Source organism: Panthera tigris, chromosome B3 (assembly GCF_018350195.1).
Source record: "Panthera tigris isolate Pti1 chromosome B3, P.tigris_Pti1_mat1.1, whole genome shotgun sequence".
Classification (NCBI taxonomy): Eukaryota; Metazoa; Chordata; class Mammalia; order Carnivora; family Felidae; genus Panthera; species Panthera tigris.
The window spans coordinates 141843116-141862095 of record NC_056665.1 but is presented as its reverse complement, the minus strand read 5'-3'; the positions used below and the strand labels follow the sequence as shown (position 1 = coordinate 141862095).

General features: G+C 63.7%; 2 protein-coding genes across 24 annotated transcripts in view; one reads left to right on the top strand and one right to left on the bottom strand.

Moving 5' to 3' along the window:
- The window catches only part of BEGAIN (brain enriched guanylate kinase associated), a 29481-nt gene extending 19893 nt beyond the window's left edge, over window positions 1-9588 (top strand). For 3 of the 13 annotated variants that reach the window (XM_042990555.1, XM_042990556.1, XM_042990557.1), the window contains 4 exons: window positions 3529-3595; window positions 4762-4869; window positions 6837-6920; window positions 7975-9588. In XM_042990555.1, the coding sequence (XP_042846489.1) occupies window positions 3545-3595; window positions 4762-4869; window positions 6837-6920; window positions 7975-9324 (1593 nt within the window). In that variant the 5' untranslated portion in view covers window positions 3529-3544 and the 3' untranslated portion in view covers window positions 9325-9588. The other 10 variants (XM_042990552.1, XM_042990550.1, XM_042990548.1 and 7 more) reach the window with 8 other exon arrangements.
- A 7528-nt stretch (window positions 9589-17116) lies between these two features.
- WDR25 (WD repeat domain 25) overlaps window positions 17117-18980 on the bottom strand; it is a 140371-nt gene continuing 138507 nt past the window's right edge. For all 11 annotated transcript variants that reach the window (XM_042990520.1, XM_042990521.1, XM_042990530.1 and 8 more), the window contains 2 exons: window positions 18256-18396; window positions 17117-17614 (listed from right to left, as the gene is read on the bottom strand). In XM_042990520.1, the coding sequence (XP_042846454.1) occupies window positions 17393-17614; window positions 18256-18396 (363 nt within the window). In that variant the 3' untranslated portion in view covers window positions 17117-17392. The remainder of the gene's footprint in view (window positions 17615-18255; window positions 18397-18980) is intronic.

Sequence of the window (18980 nt, the reverse complement as noted above, 5' to 3'; positions counted from 1 at the left end):
CCAGCTCGGTGAAGGGCTTGTCTGGTGAGGGGGAGGCCTTGGGCGGGGACCCACGTCACAGCCCTGTCATGCGCTCGCCTCGTCGAGGAACCTGTTCCGTGTTCACCGTGTGCCTCCCTCCAGACCGTAGGCTCTGCGGGGTGGAGACGTTTGTCCTACTCACCGCTGCGAGGGGCCAGGAGCAGGGCGGGGCGGGGCCGGAGGGGGAAGGAAAGAGGGTCTGGTAGGGGTGCACGTGTGGCTGGGTCACATCAGGAGTGGGCGATCTGCGTGACGGCAGGGTTCGTGCTGTGGCGGCAGGTGGGTGGCCACGGCGAGGGAGGGAAGGTCACTGGCTCTGGGTGGCGGGGACGGGTGGCCACTGAGGTGGACACAAGAGTGGATGGCGATGCTCCCACCTCTTCCCGAGGGTGCAGACCCCACCTGTACCCTGTGACAGAGGGCTGTGGGCAGATCGGCAGGACAGCGGATTTCAGGGGCTACTGCCCCACCCCCTCCCGGGACACTGTGCCTGCAGGGGACCCGGATGACATGGGAGAGTCCCCAGAGAGCCCGCCACCCCACTGGGGAGAAAGGCTGGGGCAGGGGTTGAGGACAATCTGGGATCTGTAGCTGCAGGGTGCTCGGGGTGGTGCAGGCAGGCGTGCTGCCTGGAGGAGGTGGCTAGACTTGTGTGGGCAGCCGTGGGCACTGTGCCTCAGGGCTCTCTCCTTGACTGACCGTCTGCAGCCTCCCTAGAGATTGACCCCTGTGAGGGCCTGCCCCACCCTCCACTGAGGTTCTCAACACACAGGCAACTCTTTATTTTTATTTATTTAAAGAATTCGACCTGGGCAGGGATCCAGGAACGTTTCATCAAGATTTGCTGGGCGTGCGCCCGTGGTAACATGAATGGCTTCGTACACGGGGCCCCGAGGCTGAAGGAGGAAGCCTCCTGCCTGCCCCCAGTTCCCCTCACTCTGATGTGGGTCTCAGAGGTCGGGAGAACACAGGCTCTTGCCCGAGGTTCCACCGCACACCCGGGCAGGGTCAGAGTTCCCAAGCCCGGGCACAGTCCAGGTTTCCAGGGTGACGTCTGGGGACTCCCTCCCAGGCCTGCGCAGCGGTCTGGAACGGGCACTGCTCTTCCCGGGGAAACCGTGGGCCCGCTCGGCACCCGCCTCAGACCTGGGCACCTCTCTGGGCAGAATTTAAGATGGGGGCAGTCCCCTCTTTCCAGGGGGCAGCTGAGGCCTGAACGGAAGGATAGCGGGCAGCCTGGGGGGCGGGGACCAGCAGCAAGTCTGTGTGCCCGCAGACCCCCGCCCATGCCGTGATGCCAGGCGGGCCTGCCCCTCTACGGGCTGCACCGCCCCGGGCTTCCTTGTCACTGAAGTCCAAGGGGGTGACAGGGGAAAGCGCATGCCCAGAGCACCGAACAGCGCTGGAGTCCCAGCTCGGCCGGTGGGGAACTCCCAGCAGAACGCACCCCGCCCCCCTCAGCCCCTTTGCCTGCAGGAAAGCAGCCCTCTTGGCCCCACTATTAACGCTGAGGCCTCTTCCCCAGCTGCCCGCATCCGTGTGCCCACCCTGTAAAGGGAAGCGTGCACCAGGTCGGCGCGTGTTCAGGAGTACCTACCGGCTCTGGAGCTGGGAGGCTGCCCACAGGAGGGTGTGGCCCCTGCCCCCGTGGAGCTCACGGCCACGCCCCAGACTTCCCCCTCCTGCCTTTTGCCCAACTGTAGAGTGGACGGCGTACGGTCCGCGGGCGATCCTCCCGCGTCTCCGTTTCCTGGGGCTGGGGGCTCAGCGTCCTGGCGTCCTGGGGGAGCCCACGAAGTCTGTGGAGAAAACAGAGCCTCAAGAGCTGGGGCCGAGGCTCTGGGAGGCTTCCCGGAGGAAGGGGGACTTGGGGCAGCCCTGGCTTTGCAGAATGTCCGCCGCCGTGTGCAGCTAGCTGGCCACTGTGGCAGAGGCTGCCTGGGCACGGGGCTCACGGCCCCATCCTCTCCCAGGCCCAGAGGTCACACAGCCAATTTGGGGTAGGGAGGCCCGGTCTACGGGGTGGCACTTCCCCCGCGGGACCTCAGAGCTTCCCCACCCGGCGCTGTGGAGGCGCAGAAGGGGGGTGTGTTTGGGGGGGGGACCTTGCAAGCTGTGCCGTCCAGGGGTCGGCTCGGAGTCAGAGAGCCTCGGGGGCCCGATGAGCGCTCCTCAAACCAGGGTCCTTTAGCCGCCCCAAACACTCTCCAGGTCCGGGGGCCTGCGTCCCTCCTCCAGGGTGACCGCGCCAGGGATTTACTTACTTGCGGCCGAGGGCCAGACCGCGTCTCCGGCCCCCGAGGGGCCGCCTGCCGCCCGGGGAAGGGGCCGAGGCGTGCGCGCGCGCGCGTGCGCGCGCACTCGCGTGTGTTAAGCGGCCGGGCGCGCACGGGGCGCCCCCACGGCGCCGCGGCTGGCCCGCTCGGGCTCCGTTTCCCGCGCTCAGCGCCGCGGCCCGGCCCGCCGCCGCGTGTCGTTGCAGCGCGCTGCAGGAGCAGAAGGGCGAGCTGCGCAAGCGGCTGTCCTACACCACGCACAAGCTCGAGAAGCTCGAGACCGAGTTCGACTCCACGCGCCACTACCTGGAGATCGAGCTGCGGCGCGCGCAGGAGGAGCTCGAGAAGGTCACGGAGAAGCTGCGCAGGTACGGGGGGCGGGGCCGGGCGCGCGGGGCGGGGCCCCGGGATCCGCCGCCAGAGGAGCCCCGCCCCCTCCTGAGCTGTCGACCCCGTTCGCAGATGTGGAGGCCGAGGCTCAGTCCCGCTTCGTGCCCAGCGCAGCCGAGTCAGGCAGGACGTGACCCTGGGTCTGGCTACTGCCAGGACAGGCCCTTCCCAGGCGCCCCTTCATCCTCTGTTCATCCCTTCTCATGTATTCTCGGTGGGGCAGCAGCATGGCACACGCAGCCATCTCCAGACCCCTCCTGGCCCACCGGGGCCCTGGCCACCATCCCCTGGGTCTCTGACAGGAAAAGGAGGTGAACCGGTGTTTAGGGACCGTTGCGTTGAGTGGCAGTAGGGAACACACAGAGCCCCTGATTCCCACCCAGCAGCGGCTTCTGCCCTCCCCGTCCTCCAGGGGGAGCCGTGTTTTAGCCACCGTGTGTCTCTAGCGCTCCGTCTAGGGCCCATGGAGTGGCCAGCCGTCAGCCTCTTCCCTGCTAACCTGCTGTTGAATGTAAATCCCTTAGCCAGGCTTGCAAGAATCGTGTTTAAATGTGAGTACTGGCTCCGAGCAAGGACCGGACAAAGTCACTTGTGAGTACAGGCCTTCCCTTCTCATCTGCAGGGGGTCCTTGACCCTGGCCCAGGAAAGGCCTCTACAAGCTAGCTCTAATCAGATGCCTTTTGCTGCGTGGAGAGGAGCGAGTAGCCCAGGGTGGGACCAGTGGGTGGGCTCCGGGGGCCCGCATCCAGCCCGGCCCTGCTCAGCAGGCTGTGTGGCTGTAAGGGGGTCACGGGAGAGTCAGGCCTGGCACCGCGGTGACCCCACTGTCTCCTGTTCCAGGATTCAGAGCAATTACATGGCGCTGCAGCGGATCAACCAGGAGCTAGAGGACAAGCTGTACCGCATGGTGAGGCCGCCACCCCCGCACTCCCATCCCGGAGCCCTGGTGGTGTGCCCATCGGCCTAGCTGCCCGTGCCCTTGCGTGTGCGGGAGCTGGGTCACAGGCCTGGTTTCCTGGCCTGCCCCTCCCCACCGGGGGGGCTGGGTCGGTGGCGCCCCTCCCTGCAGTGAATGGGGGCGGACGGGGGGGGGGTGCTCTCAGGACTAGCAAGTCACGGGGTTCCCAGCTGCCCCCTGAGCCTTCACGGCACATTGCAAGTACCCGACCCGGACATGTGAAGTAGGGCTGTGGGACGGAGGACGTGCGCCGTGGATGTTGACCCTGCTTTAAGGGTCAGCCCGGAGGCCCAGACCTGGGGGAGCAGAAGGATGTTGGGGCCCGACTGTACCCTCATGGGGACGCCCCGTCTTCCTGTGAGGAATAAATGAGACAGTGCCCGGCCCCAGCACGGGCAGAGACCCTCCCGGAAACACTCACAGCCACCGCAGGCAGCCCCCCGAAGTGCTGCAGCTTCTGTATGTTGATCTGGCTGTCGAGATCCGTTAGGAGCTGGGACAGTGGTGGAGGCCTCCGGGTCTGGCGGGGCCGGCGTCAGGGAGGGGCCAGCCCAGTTCTGGCATCTCCCCTCCTTCAGATAGGAGCTTCCTCTCTTTCTAGTCTGGTCACGAGCTTGTTTTCTTTCTGAAAGTCACAAATGGGTGTTGAGCACCTGCCCGTCGTAGACTGCTGGCAGAGTGGAGACGGGCAGACCTGGAGGCTGGGCCAGCTCTCCTTGGGGCCCTGGACAAGGGCCTTGCCCTTCTGAGCCTCACTTGGAGGCTGAAAGTGGACGGGTTCGAGGAGGGGAGGGCAGGGACGGGGGCCAGGCTCTGTGCAGAGCGCAAGCCATCCTCCCCACGGGCTCCTGGGAAGCAGGGCGTTGCTGTCCCCTTGGCAGGATGAGCAAGAGACCCAGGGAGGCAGTGACTTGCCCGGGGCCGTCTGGCTTGTCGGTGATGCAGCACAGGTGGATTTGAACCTGCTGCTCTGTGTTCTTACCCCCACCTTCCTTGGCCTTGCAAACACCTCATCTTTATCTACTGCAAGAGGGCACCCGAGAGGTCTAGGGGCTTGAGGCTCAGGCCTTGGCTGGCCACCGACCGGCTCCTTCCCCACCCTCCACTCGCCCCAGGGCCAGCACTATGAGGAAGAGAAGCGAGCGCTGAGCCACGAGATTGTTGCCCTCAACAGCCACCTGCTGGAGGCCAAGGTGACCATCGACAAGCTGTCGGAGGACAATGTGAGTGTCGGGCCACTGTGACTCTGGGGGCCCAGGCCCCGGTGCTGTGGCCTCCAGGCTTGAGGGGCTGGCACAGGGGCGGTGGAAGGAGTGCCTGGGCAGCGGGGGAAGGACGGGCTGCCTCGCCAGACATCCACTGCCTGGAGGGTATCCAGGAAGACCCTCCTCCGCGGGAAGGAAACAGGGCTTGTGGTAGCGACCCCTGGGCCATAGTATCCCATTCGAGGCGGCGCTGCCTGACCCCAAGTTTGGGGCATGCTCACTTAGGACTCCCGCCCCGGCCGGCCCCAGTGGGCATCAGAGCCATGTGGCCGCCCTGATTTCGCGGGCCCCATGGGATGGGCCCAGCCATGCTCCAGGGACGCCTGACAGCTGACCACACATTCACTGATGAGTGTCTGCTTCTTGCCAGGCCCTCCTAGGCTCCGAGAATATGGTGTGAATGACACGGGCCAAAAAAACTCCCTGCCCGCATGGAGTTTACCCCTGAGTGGGGAAGGCAGTAAATAAGACGGATACGCAAACCATGCGGTTGGTAAAAGTGCTAAATGCCGCAGAGAAAAGTCACGTAGGTGACAGTGCTAGGGAGCCAGGGTGCTTCTGGAAGGGGCTGCTATGTCAACACCTGAAAAAGGCCAGAGAGCGGGCCACAGGCACCTGGCAGGAAGAACCAGAGTGGCAGAGGTGGGCCCGCAGGAACAGTAGACGGGGCCCCCCCAGGACACAGGGAGGGGCCCAGGGTCCGAGGTCAGAAAGTGAACAGGAGGCCACAGTGTGTAGGCTCCTCTAGGAGTCTGGGTTTTATTCTGAATGAAGTAGGGAGCCACTGAAGGTTCTTGAGCAGGGGATGGAGGAGGCCTTGGACGGCTGAAGGGCCTGCCCGAGAGGCAGCCAGATGGCGGGGTCTGGAGTTTAGGGCAGAGATCAGCATATGCCTGCGGTTCAAAGCCACAGGTGGGGTGAGATCGTCCAGGAGTGCAGGCAGATGAGGAGAGTGGAGGCCCAGCGGCCCAGCACAGTGATGCGGAGGCAGATCTGGCCGGCCGGGCTGCGCTCACAGCCCTCTGAGGCCAGGGACCTCAGCTCTCAGCCAACTGTGCCCCTCAAGGAGACGTTGAGGAGTCTGGGGACCCAGGTCCCCTCCACTTTGCGGGCCAAGTTGGGGACGCAAGCCTCGGCACAGATGGTGGAGGCGGGGGACCCTCCAGGAACGGGGTGGGGGTTGGGCGGCTTGTCTGAGCGGCAGGGCACCTGGTCCCGGCTGAGCGGAGACTGTGGGAGCTGGCGGATCTGAGGGCCCGTTGGTGGACCCCAGACGCCTCACTGTCGGAGCCCTCCCTGCGGAGGGTCCCCGGGTGGGGGCGGCAGCGAGAGACCTAACCACAGGCACATGCAACAGAGATTTACCAAAGATGAAACCAAATCCCCTCGAGTCCTACTGTTTGCATCTGTTTTCAGCTCAGGAGGCTGAGCCGGTCCCTGCCCGGACCCTGGGTCGCACAGGCCCTCTGCCCCAGCATGCCCTGACCCTCGCCTGGCCCTGCAGCCACCCCTGGAAGCAGGCCACGCTTTACGGATGGGGGTGGGTGGGGCGTAGAGCAAGTCTGACACATGGGGAGCCAGGGGCCGCAGGCACATTCCTTACCATTCCACGCTGGCACTCTCCACGCGATGGGGGAACGGGGAGCCCCCCTGAGAGCTCAGGGGCCAACGGAGGCCCTTCCTCCACCACTGCCCCCCCCACCCCTTGTGGGAGGCTCCCATCCGGGGCAGCGGCAGCTCCAGGCCAGAACCGAGGCCCCCATTCTGCAGGCGACGGCGTGAGTCCCAGAGAGGGTTCCCGTCCTGACGGCTGCCCAGCCGCCCCCCCACCCTCAACCTGGTCTCCGTGTTGGCCGCCGGGCGCCGGGCGGCAGGGAGCTCGGCAAGGGGCGAACCTGCACCGAACGCCTTCTCTTGTCTTGTAGGAGCTCTATAGGAAGGACTGCAATCTAGCGGCCCAGCTGCTGCAGTGCAGCCAGACGTACGGCAGGGTCCATAAGGTGTCCGAGGTAACGTGAGCCCCGCCCCAGCTAGGCCACCCCCGCCCCCAGGACTGCTTCGGGCTCCTTTCCTACAGGTCCCACCCCAAGGCCACTTCTCGCCCTTGATGAGGGCAGGCGCCGGGTGAGCCTGAGCTCCCCCGTCCCTCCTCACCCCTGCAGGTATCCTGGCCTTTCTGAATCCGGAGGAGGGGCGGGCTGCCCACCCGCCCGCCCCCAGTCGGGACAGCCTGCCCGTTCCCGTTGCTTTCCTCTGGGGCTGCTCATTGTCCCTGCTCCAAGACCCCTGTCCGCTGAGCGCTGATGGGGGCAGAGGGGCCCTGTGTGAGCCTCGCAGAAACCCCGTGGTTCGGTTTGGGCACAATTCCAGTGCCCACTTGCAGAAGCGAGAAAGCTGGCTTCACGGTGCAGTGACTCAGCCGAGGCCACAGGGCTCCCTGATGCCCCAAGCCAAGTTGGCCCGTGGCCCCTCACCCCTGCCAGGCCGCCCCCACCTCCGCACGCTGCCCTCACCCAGGCCTCGGTCCGTGTCCCCTCCTCCCTGGGCCTGGGCCATGCCTAAGACACTCACAAAATAGATCAAACAGTAGCAGGACGTCCCTACACGGCACCAGGTGCTCGTGCAGAAACCGCTGGGCACCTGGCCCTGGCCCTCAATCTGTGTTGCATCTGTTTCTGAGTCTGGCAGAGGCCTCATGACCCGGCAGGGGTGCCCCCGACAGACCTTGGGGCTGGGAGAGCCAGCCCTTCAGTGGAAGGAGATGAGGGGGGCTGTAGCCCCGAGAAGGGCCCGCATCAGACACCGGGTCCGCCCTCCAGGCGCGCTGGAGCCCAGTTCGTGTGGCCTGGGCAAGTGGAGGGGGGTGCTCCTTGGGCGAAGCTCAGGAGCTTATGAAATGCAGAGTCCTGGGCCCTGGCTCTAGCCGGGGCGATTTGAGAGGCGCTGGGCGGGTCCCTCTTGGTCTGCGTGCCTGTGGCTCAGGGTCACGGCTGCAGGTGCCGGGCTGACTGCCCACCCCCCCCCCATCCCCGCCCTCCCCTCCTCCCCCCCGACCCGTTCCAGCTGCCCTCCGACTTCCAGGAACGTGTGAGCCTGCACCTGGAGAAGCACTGCTGCGGCCTGCCCTCCCCACTCTGCCACCCCGCCTACGCCGACAGCGTCCCCACCTGCGTCATCGCCAAGGTGCTGGAGAAGCCCGACCCCGCCAGCCTGTCCTCCCGCCTGTCTGACGCCTCGGCCCGCGACCTGGCCTTCCGGGATGGCGGGGAGAAGCCGGGCCCGCGGCCCCCCTACAAGGGGGACATCTACTGCAGCGACACGGCCCTCTACTGCCCCGAGGAGCGGCGGCGCACCCGGCGGCCCAGCGTGGACGCGCCCGTGACCGACGTGGGCTTCCTGCGGGCCCAGAACTCCACCGACAGCGCGGCCGAGGAGGAGGAGGAGGCCGAGGCGGCCGCCTTCCCCGCGGGCTTCCGGCACGAGGCCTTCCCGGGCTACGCGGGCTCGCTGCCCACGTCCAGCTCCTACTCCAGCTTCAGCGCCACGTCGGAGGAGAAGGAGCACGCCCAGGCCAGCACGCTCACCGCCTCGCAGCAGGCCATCTACCTGAACAGCCGCGACGAGCTCTTCGACCGCAAGCCGCCGGCCGCCGCCTACGAGGGCAGCCCGCGCTTCGCCAAGGCCACGGCCAGCGTGGCAGCGCCACTGGAGGCCGAGGTGGCCCCGGGGTTTGCGCGGACCATGTCGCCGTACCCCGCCGAGTCCTTCCGCTTCCCGGCCTCCCCGGGCCCCCAGCAGGCCCTGATGCCCCCAAACCTGTGGAGCCTGCGGGCCAAGCCGGGGACGGCCCGGCTCCCCGGGGAGGACGCGCGGGGCCAGTGGCGGCCCCTGAGCGTGGAGGACATCGGTGCCTACTCCTACCCGGCCACCGCCGCCGGCCGCGCCTCGCCCTGCAGCTTCTCTGAACGCTACTACGGCAGTGGGGGCAGCCCGGGCAAGAAGGCCGAGGGCCGCGCCAGCCCCCTCTATGCCACCTACAAGGCCGACAGCTTCTCGGAGGGTGACGACCTCTCCCAGGGCCACCTGGCGGAGCCCCGCTTCCTCCGGGCCGGCGGCGACCTGAGCCTGAGCCCGGGCCGCGCGGCCGACCCGCTGCCCGGCTATGCGCCCAGCCAGGGGGATGCGGAGAGGCTCGGGGTGCAGCTGTGCGGGGCGGGCGGCAGTCCCGAGCCCGAGCACAGCCCCCACAGTTCCAGGGACTCCTTGGAGCCCAGCTCCATGGAGGCCTCCCCAGAGATGCACCCCGCCGCCCGCCTCAGCCCCCAGCCGGCCTTCCCGCGGACTGGTGGCTCGGGGCTCAGCCGCAAGGACAGCCTCACGAAAGCCCAGCTCTACGGAACCTTGCTCAACTGAGCGCCTGCCTGCAGGCCGCGGCCAGGGGGCCCCCGCCCACCCCCGGGCCCCGAGGGCACAGCTCGCCTCCCCCCTAGACACCCGTCCTCCCCAGCCCCTGCCAACCGGGACCCTCTCTTCCACCCGACCCAGTTGAGCCTGAGCGGAGGACCCCTCCCCCACCATCCTGTCCACCCCAGCCCCACCACGGTGGAACGTTTTTCACACACCAACATCCTTCCCCACCTGAGATGAGCATCCCCCCCTTTTATAAAGTGAAACTATTTTTATAGAGAAAAAGGGTCTTTCTTAACGCACTTGGCCTCCAGCTCCCTGGACGGCAGCCTTGGCGTTTTCAACACAAAGCTCCTTTATTTTTCGGGGGAGGACAGCGGGGCCTGCCCCTGGGAGGGGAAGGACGGTGTCCTGTGGAGACACCCCAGCGAGCCAGTGACAGGGGAGCCCGTAGCTCTGTCCGCGAAGAGGGGAGGTGGACCGGGTGGGGGGGATGTGAAATGTTTCTAAACTGTTTTCGCCGTGTGACCGACACACCGCCCCAGCTCTCCTGTGGTCCGTAGTCCCGGGTGGGGCCGGTGCTCGTCCCCCAGCGTCCCGCTCCCCGGCACCACCTCGCTCTACCTCAGACGTAATGAGGCCCTCGGACTCCCAGTTTCTGTGGCTTGCTCTCCCGTTGTCTGCGATGCATGCCCTGTCTCGGTTAGTACTGTACTTTCGTTCATTAATAAAAGACATCAGTGGAAAGAACGTGGCTTCAGGTGGTTTATTCTCCTGCTGCCTTTTGACCGCAGGGACGCCTGACCCTGGGTGCCCCCTGCCTTGTCCCCACCCGCCCCAGAGTCCTGTGCAGCAGCTGGGCGCTCCCACTGTCTCAGCCCGCTGGGCGCTCTTATGGCCCTTTCTCGGACGTCCCTGTCCACTCTCCCACAGATTTCTGCCCCCTTGTCCTTTCTTGCGTCTCAGGCTTGGCTTCTGCCGGGAGCTTCCTGCCTGGGGACTTCCCTTGGCACAGCTCTGCGAGGGACAGGATCGCTCGCTCTTTTCTCTGTTTTGCCCCATTTTGAAGGGTGTTCTCACAGGGGAGGGAGGTAGCCGGGGTCTCTTTTCCCAGCATGTGGTGATGGAGATGACTTGCCCCCGGCCTCCTGTGGGTGTGGGTGTGGGGATGCCCGTCAGCCGGTCTGCCCGTGGGGAGCTGCTCATTGACGGTACTCCATCCTGCTCTCTGGCCGCTTAAGATCTTCCCTTTGGTTTTCTGCAGCTCCCCCCGAGGTGTATCTGGTCGCGGATTTACCCTTCTTGGGAATTCACTGGGAGTCTTGTATCCGTGGGATGGTTCTGGAAAATTCTCCACTTTTGTTTAAATTTCGTTTCCTCGCTCTTCCGGGGACTGCCTTAGACCCCTGGAAGTCCCTCTCACTGCACGCTTCATGCGTGCTGCCCTCTCTCCTGTGGGTCCTGCTTCTGGGCCCCCCCACCGCACCCCGAGCTCAGCCCACGGGGCTTGTGTTCCATTTCACTAACTTCTCTCTGCATCGTCCGTGTGGCCGCCAAACACAGCCACGGAGTTTTGAGCGTTCGTCCTTTAATTTTTCTATTCCTAGATGTTCTGTTTGCTTGTTTTACAAATCTACACTGCTGCTTCAATAGTTTCCTATTCCCTGGAGGTTATTTTCTAGCTCGCCTTTTATTTCCTTAAACACGTGGGCATCGCTGGTTCAGACTGAGTCTGGCACTCCGTCGTGTGTTTTCTCTCGATTCCTGCCCTTGCTGCCTCACTTCCTCACAAGCCTGGTGACCTGAGACGCACGCTCCTCGACGTCCTTGAGAATGTACTTGTGCGGTTCTGCAAGGCCTAGGGTGGAGGCCGCTCCTCACGGGGCTTTCTGTCTGCCTTTTCCAAGGGCGGGGGCCCTCCCCCTGGAGACCGGCCGGGTCCGGGTGCAGGCTTTGAAGTTCCCTGGCTCACCCAGCTCCGTGTAAATCGGGGGTGGGTCTGCCTCTTGCCAGGCGACCCCAGGAGCGTGGGCATCAACGGTGGCTCCCAGCATCCCTGCATTTGACCTGCCTCTGTGGGAGAGCCCAGGGCCAGCCCAACTGTCCTCCCCAGGAGATGTGCCCCAAGAAGCAGTCTCCTCGAGCTGGGGAGCCTGTGAGAGGCTCAGGAGTCAGCTCCCCTCTGGGGCCCGGTTTCCTTGTGCGCAGATAGGAGACGACCCTGAACGGGCTGGGGGCAACAGGGAGGGTGCAGGAAGAAACACGAGGCCCCTGGCACCCAGCGGCCACTCAGGGGTGTCCCCAGAGGGGATCCCGAGCCTGGTCGGCCCCCATGCCTCTTTCTCGCCTCGGTATCCCCACCTCTAAGTGCTACGAGCCCGCCTGGCTCCAGCTCCTCAGGGTCCTGGCCCTGGTTTCAGGGCTGGGGACCCCTGGGCCAAGGGCCTTCTCAGAGTCGGTGTTTTAGCCCCCACACCATCACCTTGGAGTCCGCAGCCCCCTGTAGGTGGTCTCCAGATCTCACAGAGCTGTCCTGCCATGGCCTCCAAAGCCAGCCACAGCCAGGGCTCCAAGGAGGCCTTGTTCCCAGGGGGCCCTGCTCAGGGCTGGGTGAGGACAGTGACTTCTTTGGCCTCAGAGGCAGCAAGCCTACAGGGGTAGGCTGACCAGGCCACACAGAGTGGGGGTGGGGTATCTAGAACTCCATCACATGACTCTGAGCAGCAGGGTCAGGCTGACACCATGGGGCCAGCATGGGATGCTATGTAAAGCAGTCCCAAACCCCTTTTGTGGGGCTGAGGTGGGAAAACTTGGTTTCCCTCCAAGTCCCCCCAGATCAAAATCAGCTCATCAGGACGCTGGGACTTACCACTGGCTCTGGCCAGTGACTCTCTCAGAACCCACTGGGTGGGGACTTGGTGCTTCCCTCCTCCTCCTGATGATGGGGCCAGCCGGCCAGCCCTGTGCTGGCCACAGGGACCTTGCTCTGCCCACAGGGGTCAGAGGCTGAGGGGGAGGCAGATGGCATGACACTAGGCTCAAGGCTTCAAGAGCACAGGGCCATCCAGAGAGGCGAAGGTCCCTACAGCTCTGGAAGGAAGAAAGCAAGCAGTCAGGAGGAGGCTCATGCTGGGTGCTGAAGGATGAACAGGAGTTCATCAGGCATTTCAGGCAAAGGGAACAGACTTGTGATAGCTGGGGGGTTCCAGAAACGGCTCAGTGCCTCCATGCACCTCCCTGAGGGCTCAGCCTGGGGACCACCAGTTTCCCTCCAGATGTCCTCGGACAGATGTTCTGCTAGATGGGGACTTCCGGGCTGTGATGCGGCCTCGCCCTCTGCTTCCTTAGTCCCATGTACCCAGGCAGCCAGCCAGGCCATGGTGTGGGGCTCCGTCCTCCACCAGTCACCCTCCCCCTCCACTCGGAATCCCACCCCATCCTCAGCGAGGCCCCCACCTGTGCACCCACCACCCTCCTACCAATCCCAGCACACCGCTCCACCTGTAACCAGGGCAGCACAGGGCGGGGCTCTGCCACTCGCTGGTCATGTGCCCTTGGGCCACTTCCCCTTCTGGAGCCCAGGGACACTGATGAGACTCCCAGGGGTCCTCGTGACAGTTGGCCGTCCCCGTGCACAGGGAGGCACAGGCTAAGCTGGCGGTGGGCTCCACGAGAGGGACAGGGCACAGACTTCAGACTGTCCTCTGAGCGTCAGTTTTCTCAGCCGGACGGCAGGGTCGGGCCACCTGGCGGGGGGGCTTGGAGCGTCCACTCCACTGGACAAAGTCACGGCCACGCCTGGCAGCACACTCAGCCACGGGCTGGCACCCCAAGATGAAACCGTTCTCCCACGGAGGCTTCAGATCTGCAGCTCAGATTTGTAGGTGAGGGTAAAGGTAGGCACGGAGCCCGGGAAGGTGGGTGGAGGGGACAGCCCACACTTCTTTCTCATTCCCGCTCCACATTTTCTAAATTTAGCTGCTCCCTTATTTTAAAGTTGCAAGTGATGAACTCCCCAACACCTTGCACAGGATCGGAGTGAGCCTTTAAGGGTGCGCTTTGGAAGAAAGCATTAGGAAAAAGACAGATGAAGGCACGGAGTACACTTGCCATTGTTCCCAATAAAAGAACCTACAAAAGGGAGGGGCTGGCAGCCAGCTGGCACCCCCAGGGTGCGGAGTGGAGGAATCGGGTCCACAGAGGAGAGCACCAAGAAACAGCCCTCGTGGGGAGCCCTGGATGAGCCCCTGCTCCAGGGGGATCGGAGCTTCGGCTGGTTCAAGGTGAGCAGCATAGAAAAGAAACCGACTTCTCAGACGGAGACGCGGGTGGTGTTTGCCCCAAGGGAAGATGAGAGGGTAGTGATCTACAAGCCCTTTCCTCTGCATTTTCTCCCCTGCTTGTTCCTACAGGCCCACTTTACAGATGAGGAAACTGAGGCTCAGAGAAGCAGAGCGCCTACCAACATCCCAAGCAGAAGAGTGATGGGCTTGGGGCCCGAGTCGGTCTCCCGGCCCTAAACCCCACAGGGCTGCGGGCAGCCAGGGCGTGTGCTCAGCACACGAGAGGGGCTGGGCAGCTGCTGGACAGAGAGGTCATCCTATGGCCACACCAGCACTCACAACAAAGCCTGATTTAATAGAGTCTGTAAACAATGCTCACATGTAAAAAGTGGTACAGGTGCCTGGATAGCTCAGTTAAGCGTCCCACTCTTGGTTTCGGCTCAGGTCATGATCTCATTGTCATGAGTTCGAGCCCCGCGTCAGGTTCTGTGCTGGTATCGTGGAGCCTGCTTGGGATTCTCTTCCTTCTTCTCTCTGCCCCTCCCCTGCTCTCTCTCTCTCTCTGTCTCAACATAAACAAACATCAAAAAAAAAAAAAAAAGTGGTAATAATAACATATCCCAGTGGGGAAAGCAATCAGAAAACTATTTGCTGAATTTCTCACTCAGAAGATACTCCACACAAGGAAGGCAGAGAAGCGCCCAGTTCAGGCTGTGCTGGGAAGCAGGACATCTGGGCTCCAGGATCCGGGGCTGGACCGTGGGCGGTGGGGGTGGCACAGGCAGAGGAGAGGCGCTCTGGCAAAGCCAGGCCCCCCCTGCACCGCAGACAAGTATAGCCTTGCCTCGTGGCCTGCGTCCGGATTCATTCACACACCACTCGTTCATTTGACAGGTGCGTGTGGAGGACGGCCTGTTCAGGCTGGATCTGGGGAGACACACCCTTAGGAACTCGCCTGTAGTGGTCCCGCCACTCTCCCCTCCAGCCCGTAACGAGAGCTACGCCTGGCCAAGGACCCCCGGTCCCGGTGGGCGTGTGACAGCCAACCAGAGTCCTTCCCTGACCCTTGTCAAGTGGGAACAGAGGCAGGAGGCAGCCTCTTGCTGGGGCTTCTGCAAGGAGAGGGAACCGGGCCCAGGCCGAGGCCCAGAGGGCTGGACCCAGCGGTCCTCGGCCTGCCGTGACGAGGTCTGAGAATGGGGCCAAACTGCACCCTCTGGTCTAAACCGGCTCCACTCCTGCGTCAAGTGGTGGACGGATACTAATATTAATATTATTACTGATACTAAGACTCCCTGCTGCCATTTCCTGAGTGCCTCCTGCATACAGGCCCCGCCAAGAGCTATCCAGACCCGGCCTCATTAATCCTCACGAGCTGGGTACTACCAATTCTCATTTCATAGAAGGGGAAACTGAGGCACCGGGCGGCTCAGCACTTTCTGCAGCCACACAATGAAAGGCGATGGCGGGGTTTAAGTCTACATCCGTCTGACCCCAAAGCCTGTGTCCTGCCAACAGGCCACACCTGCAGTCATTCATAGAATGCCCACTGTGGACCGGGGCCAGGTGCGCAGCACGGAGCAGGCAGCGAACCCCGTGAAGTTTACATTCCTTGCACGTACCCGTGTTGTGGGGAAGGGGGGACGACAGCAGACAGAGCTAAGCACTCTGGGGAAAGGACCGAGAATGACTGGAGCATGTTAGACACAGAGATCAGGGGAGGCTCCCTGAAGGCCCACAGCAGGAGAAAGACAGGGATCCGGGGGGGGGGGGGGGGGCCGCTGGGGGAAGTAGTGACCCAGCAGAGGGGACAGCGGGAGCAAAGGTCCTGAGGCGCCATGCCATGAGAGCACAGTGGAGGGTGTCATCAGCCCATCAGCGATGAGAGTGATAGGGGAAGGCTTCATTTCACAGAGAAAGTGACCCGAGGGCAGGCTTCTAAGATCACTGGGCTTCCCACACTGAGCAGGGGAACTTATTTAGAGGGTGGGCGGTGAGAAAGAGGGTGGGCGAGAGGCTCAGTGCGGCAGGGGTGAGGGGTGAGGGAGGACCGTCTATCACCTGCACAAGGATCTGAATGGACGTAAGATCAGCCTCCACTCCCCCCACTGCTCTGCTCAGGCCAGGGACAGTACCCCACAGGGGGTTCCACTTCTGCAGGGGACAGGCCCTCTGAGCACGGGCTGTGATTATCTTTCTTTTCACCAGATCAGCCATTCCTGAGCCTAAAAAGAGAAGGCGCTTCCAACCTGAACCTGGGAGCAGACAGTCCCTGGGACCCTGCGTCCTGCATGAGCCCGGGGGTTCGCTTCTTTCACCACCCTGAAAGATCGTGAGCTCCCCAGCTCCTGCCCCACTCGCGGCCCCAGCCTTCCCTGAATCCCAGCTCAGGCACAACAGGTGCTGTACCCGCTCAACACCCACTGCCTGCCGGGGGCTCTGCACTGAATGCGGCGCGGGGCAGTGGGGGCAGGGAGAAGGCTAGAAAAGGAGTCGGACCTCAGGATCAGACCTCCCTCAGGGCCTCTGCGCTGTCCTTCCCTCCGCCTGGAAGGCCCGATTCATGGACCCCTGAGCAAGTTAGACACCTGAAATAAACCTATTTATGCACCAGCCCTCTGCAAGCTCCAGATGCCCTTCCCAATCTGCCCAGTCCCCTTCCAGGGAACGGAACCCCCAGTGTACGGACACCCACCACGGACGTGACCTCCTTGGAGCCACACAGCAAGCCTACAGGCTGGGGGTTCCGACACCACTTTACAATGGGGAGATTGAGGCTCAGAGAGGAGAGATGACTCACGAAGCGTCAGCTACACCGACGGCAGAGCCGGCCTAGAAGCCGGGTGCTGGAGAGGCAAAGCTGGGCACCCGTGGTTCCTTCTCCCTTGGCTCCCCGCCACGGGGCTCGTCCTCAGGGCCCTTCCTTCCTCACTGACTCCTCTGCTGGGGATGCCCTCCTCACCAGCTCACAGTCTGCCTCTGCTGGCAAGCCTTCTGAGGCACGGGGACACCCCCGCCCCTGCCCCGAGCTGTGATATCTGCCGGTTCCCATCGTCACCCTCGGTGGATCCTGGGGCTCTTGGAGTGGCCTGTGGGATTTGGTGCTAGGGCTCCCCTACCTGCCTAGACCCCCCAGGGCGCTGGCTCTTCCTGCCAGCCTGACCCCGCAGGGCTCCTCAGGAACCTCCCTCCTTCCCTGGAGCAGTATACACCCCCTCCAGGCAGTGGGACTCTGTGGGCCATACTTGGGGTGGGGGTGGGGGAGCCTGGGCCCCTTGGCACCGATGAGGACTGTCGTGCCCCAGCACGGAGTTCCTGAGGGCAGGCCTGAGACCCGGAGCCCCCCGTGGCCCCCCACGGCCCCTGGCCCCCAGGGACTCCGTGGTCAGGATCAGCAGAGTGGGGCTGCCCTATCTCAAGCTCCCCCTGGTCTCTGTCTCAAGCCCCAGAGGGCCTGGGAGTGGGAAGGTGCCACGAAGCTGCCCGTACATGTCTGTCACTGAAATACCCTAAGAAACAGCAAAACGCTCATGTTTATTGAGCATCAGCAGCCACCCGCCAGGTGCTTTCACCTAATGCAGTTCTCACAACCCTGAGGCAAACAGATCTCTGTCCCCATTTTACAGATGAGGAAACTGAGGCTCGGCGGGGGGGGGGTGGAGGCCCCTTCTACCCAGCTCCGATCACAGAGGCGACCTCACTGGTTACTCACACCACCCCCCCACCCCCCCCGGGGGACGAATGGGAGCCTGGGGCCTGGCCGGTATCCGGAAGGCTCTGCTCCAGGAGGCTCAGTGCCAGATCTTAATGTCGCCCTCCCAGGAGCAGGTGGCGAGGACAGAGGGCAGCACAGGGTGGAAGGTGGTACCGACGCAGGCCTGCGCGTGCCCTTGCAGCGTGCGCGCCCGGCTGGCAGTACGGAAGCTGTACAGCAGGACTCGGCCGTCGGCACTGCCCGTCACCAGCAGGTCACCGTCTGGGGAGCACTCGCAGCCCACTGAGTAGCCTTCTACCTGTAGAAGGCAACACGGGGTGAGCGGGCCACACGGCAGCTGTTCCACCAGGCAGCCCGTGAGGCTGGGGGGGGGGGGGGGCGCCGTGCCCACTCCGTGGAGGAGCGGCCTGAGGCTCGGAGCAGGGCACCCAGCATCCCCAAGGCCAAGGCCCGAGCTCCTGCCAGAAGGCCGGCGTCCCAGCGTGCATCTGGTCTCACGGAGTTTAGTGGAACGCAGCTAGAACAGCTTCAGCATAGCTGACGGTGCCTGGCCTCGCCAACAGCCACCAGGTCCCCGGCCCCTTCCGCCCCAGTGAGGCAGGCCTCAGTGGGGAAAGGGGACAGATGCAGAAAAGGCCCCCTCCCCTGTTCTGTCCTGTGCTCCCTCCCTCACCCCCATGACATGCCTCCATTGAGCCCACAAGTCGGGGAAAATCTTTCCTGCCCAGCCCCTGGGGACTGGGGGCAGGGCCAGATGTGGCCCAGGGCCTTTGGGGACCACCAGGCCACGTGGCACGTGGGCACCTGCGGAACGGAAAACAGAATCCTCCCAGAAAGAAGGTCTGTGTGCTCCGGGGCCCCAAGTCCACCGCTGCTGTGGTCTGGAGGAGGCTCTGGGGCCGGTGCTCCGTTTTGACCCGGGGCAGAGGAACAGAGTACCTTGTGCCCTTCGTAGCGCCGCCTTCTGCTCATCCGGTAGGGCCACACGGCGGAAAAGAGGGCCAGGTAGTTGCCGTTGGTCTGTGCCAGGAACACGGGCTCCCGCGGATGCGAGGCGAGGCTGGGGCAGGTGTATCTCTCCTGAAAGACGTGAGGCCACAGGGAGGCAGGAAAAAGGCCCCAGCTGGGCCTTCTGCCTCCGCCAGACACGTCACCCAGCGCCCTGCTCCTGGAGCCTTGGGCCCCACCCCCAGGCCTGGCCTTAGAGGTCTGCACGGCTTTCCTGCGGCTGCTTAACAAGATGCCACAAACTCGGTGGCTTAAAACTACACACATTTATTCTCTTAGAGTCCGGGAGGTCAGGCGTCTGCCATGGGTCTCCCTGGGCTAACATCAAGGTGTCAGCAGAGCCATGTTCCTTCTGGAGGCTCTGGGGGATAATCTGTTTTCCTGCCCTTACTGGCACCCCTTGGTTCACGGCCCTAGTGGTGGACGGAAAAATGACCCCCACACTCCCATCCATGTCGCGGATTCCCGGGACCAGTGAATGTCACCTTATATGGCAAAAGGGCGGAGGGGGTGTCTTTGCGGATATAATTTAGTCAAGCATCTTGAGGTGGGGATGTCGTCCTCTATTACCGCCCTAAGTGCACTCACATGTGTCCTTGTAAAGGGAGGCGGCCGATCACACTCACAGATACAGTGGCAGGGGTCTGAAGAGGCCA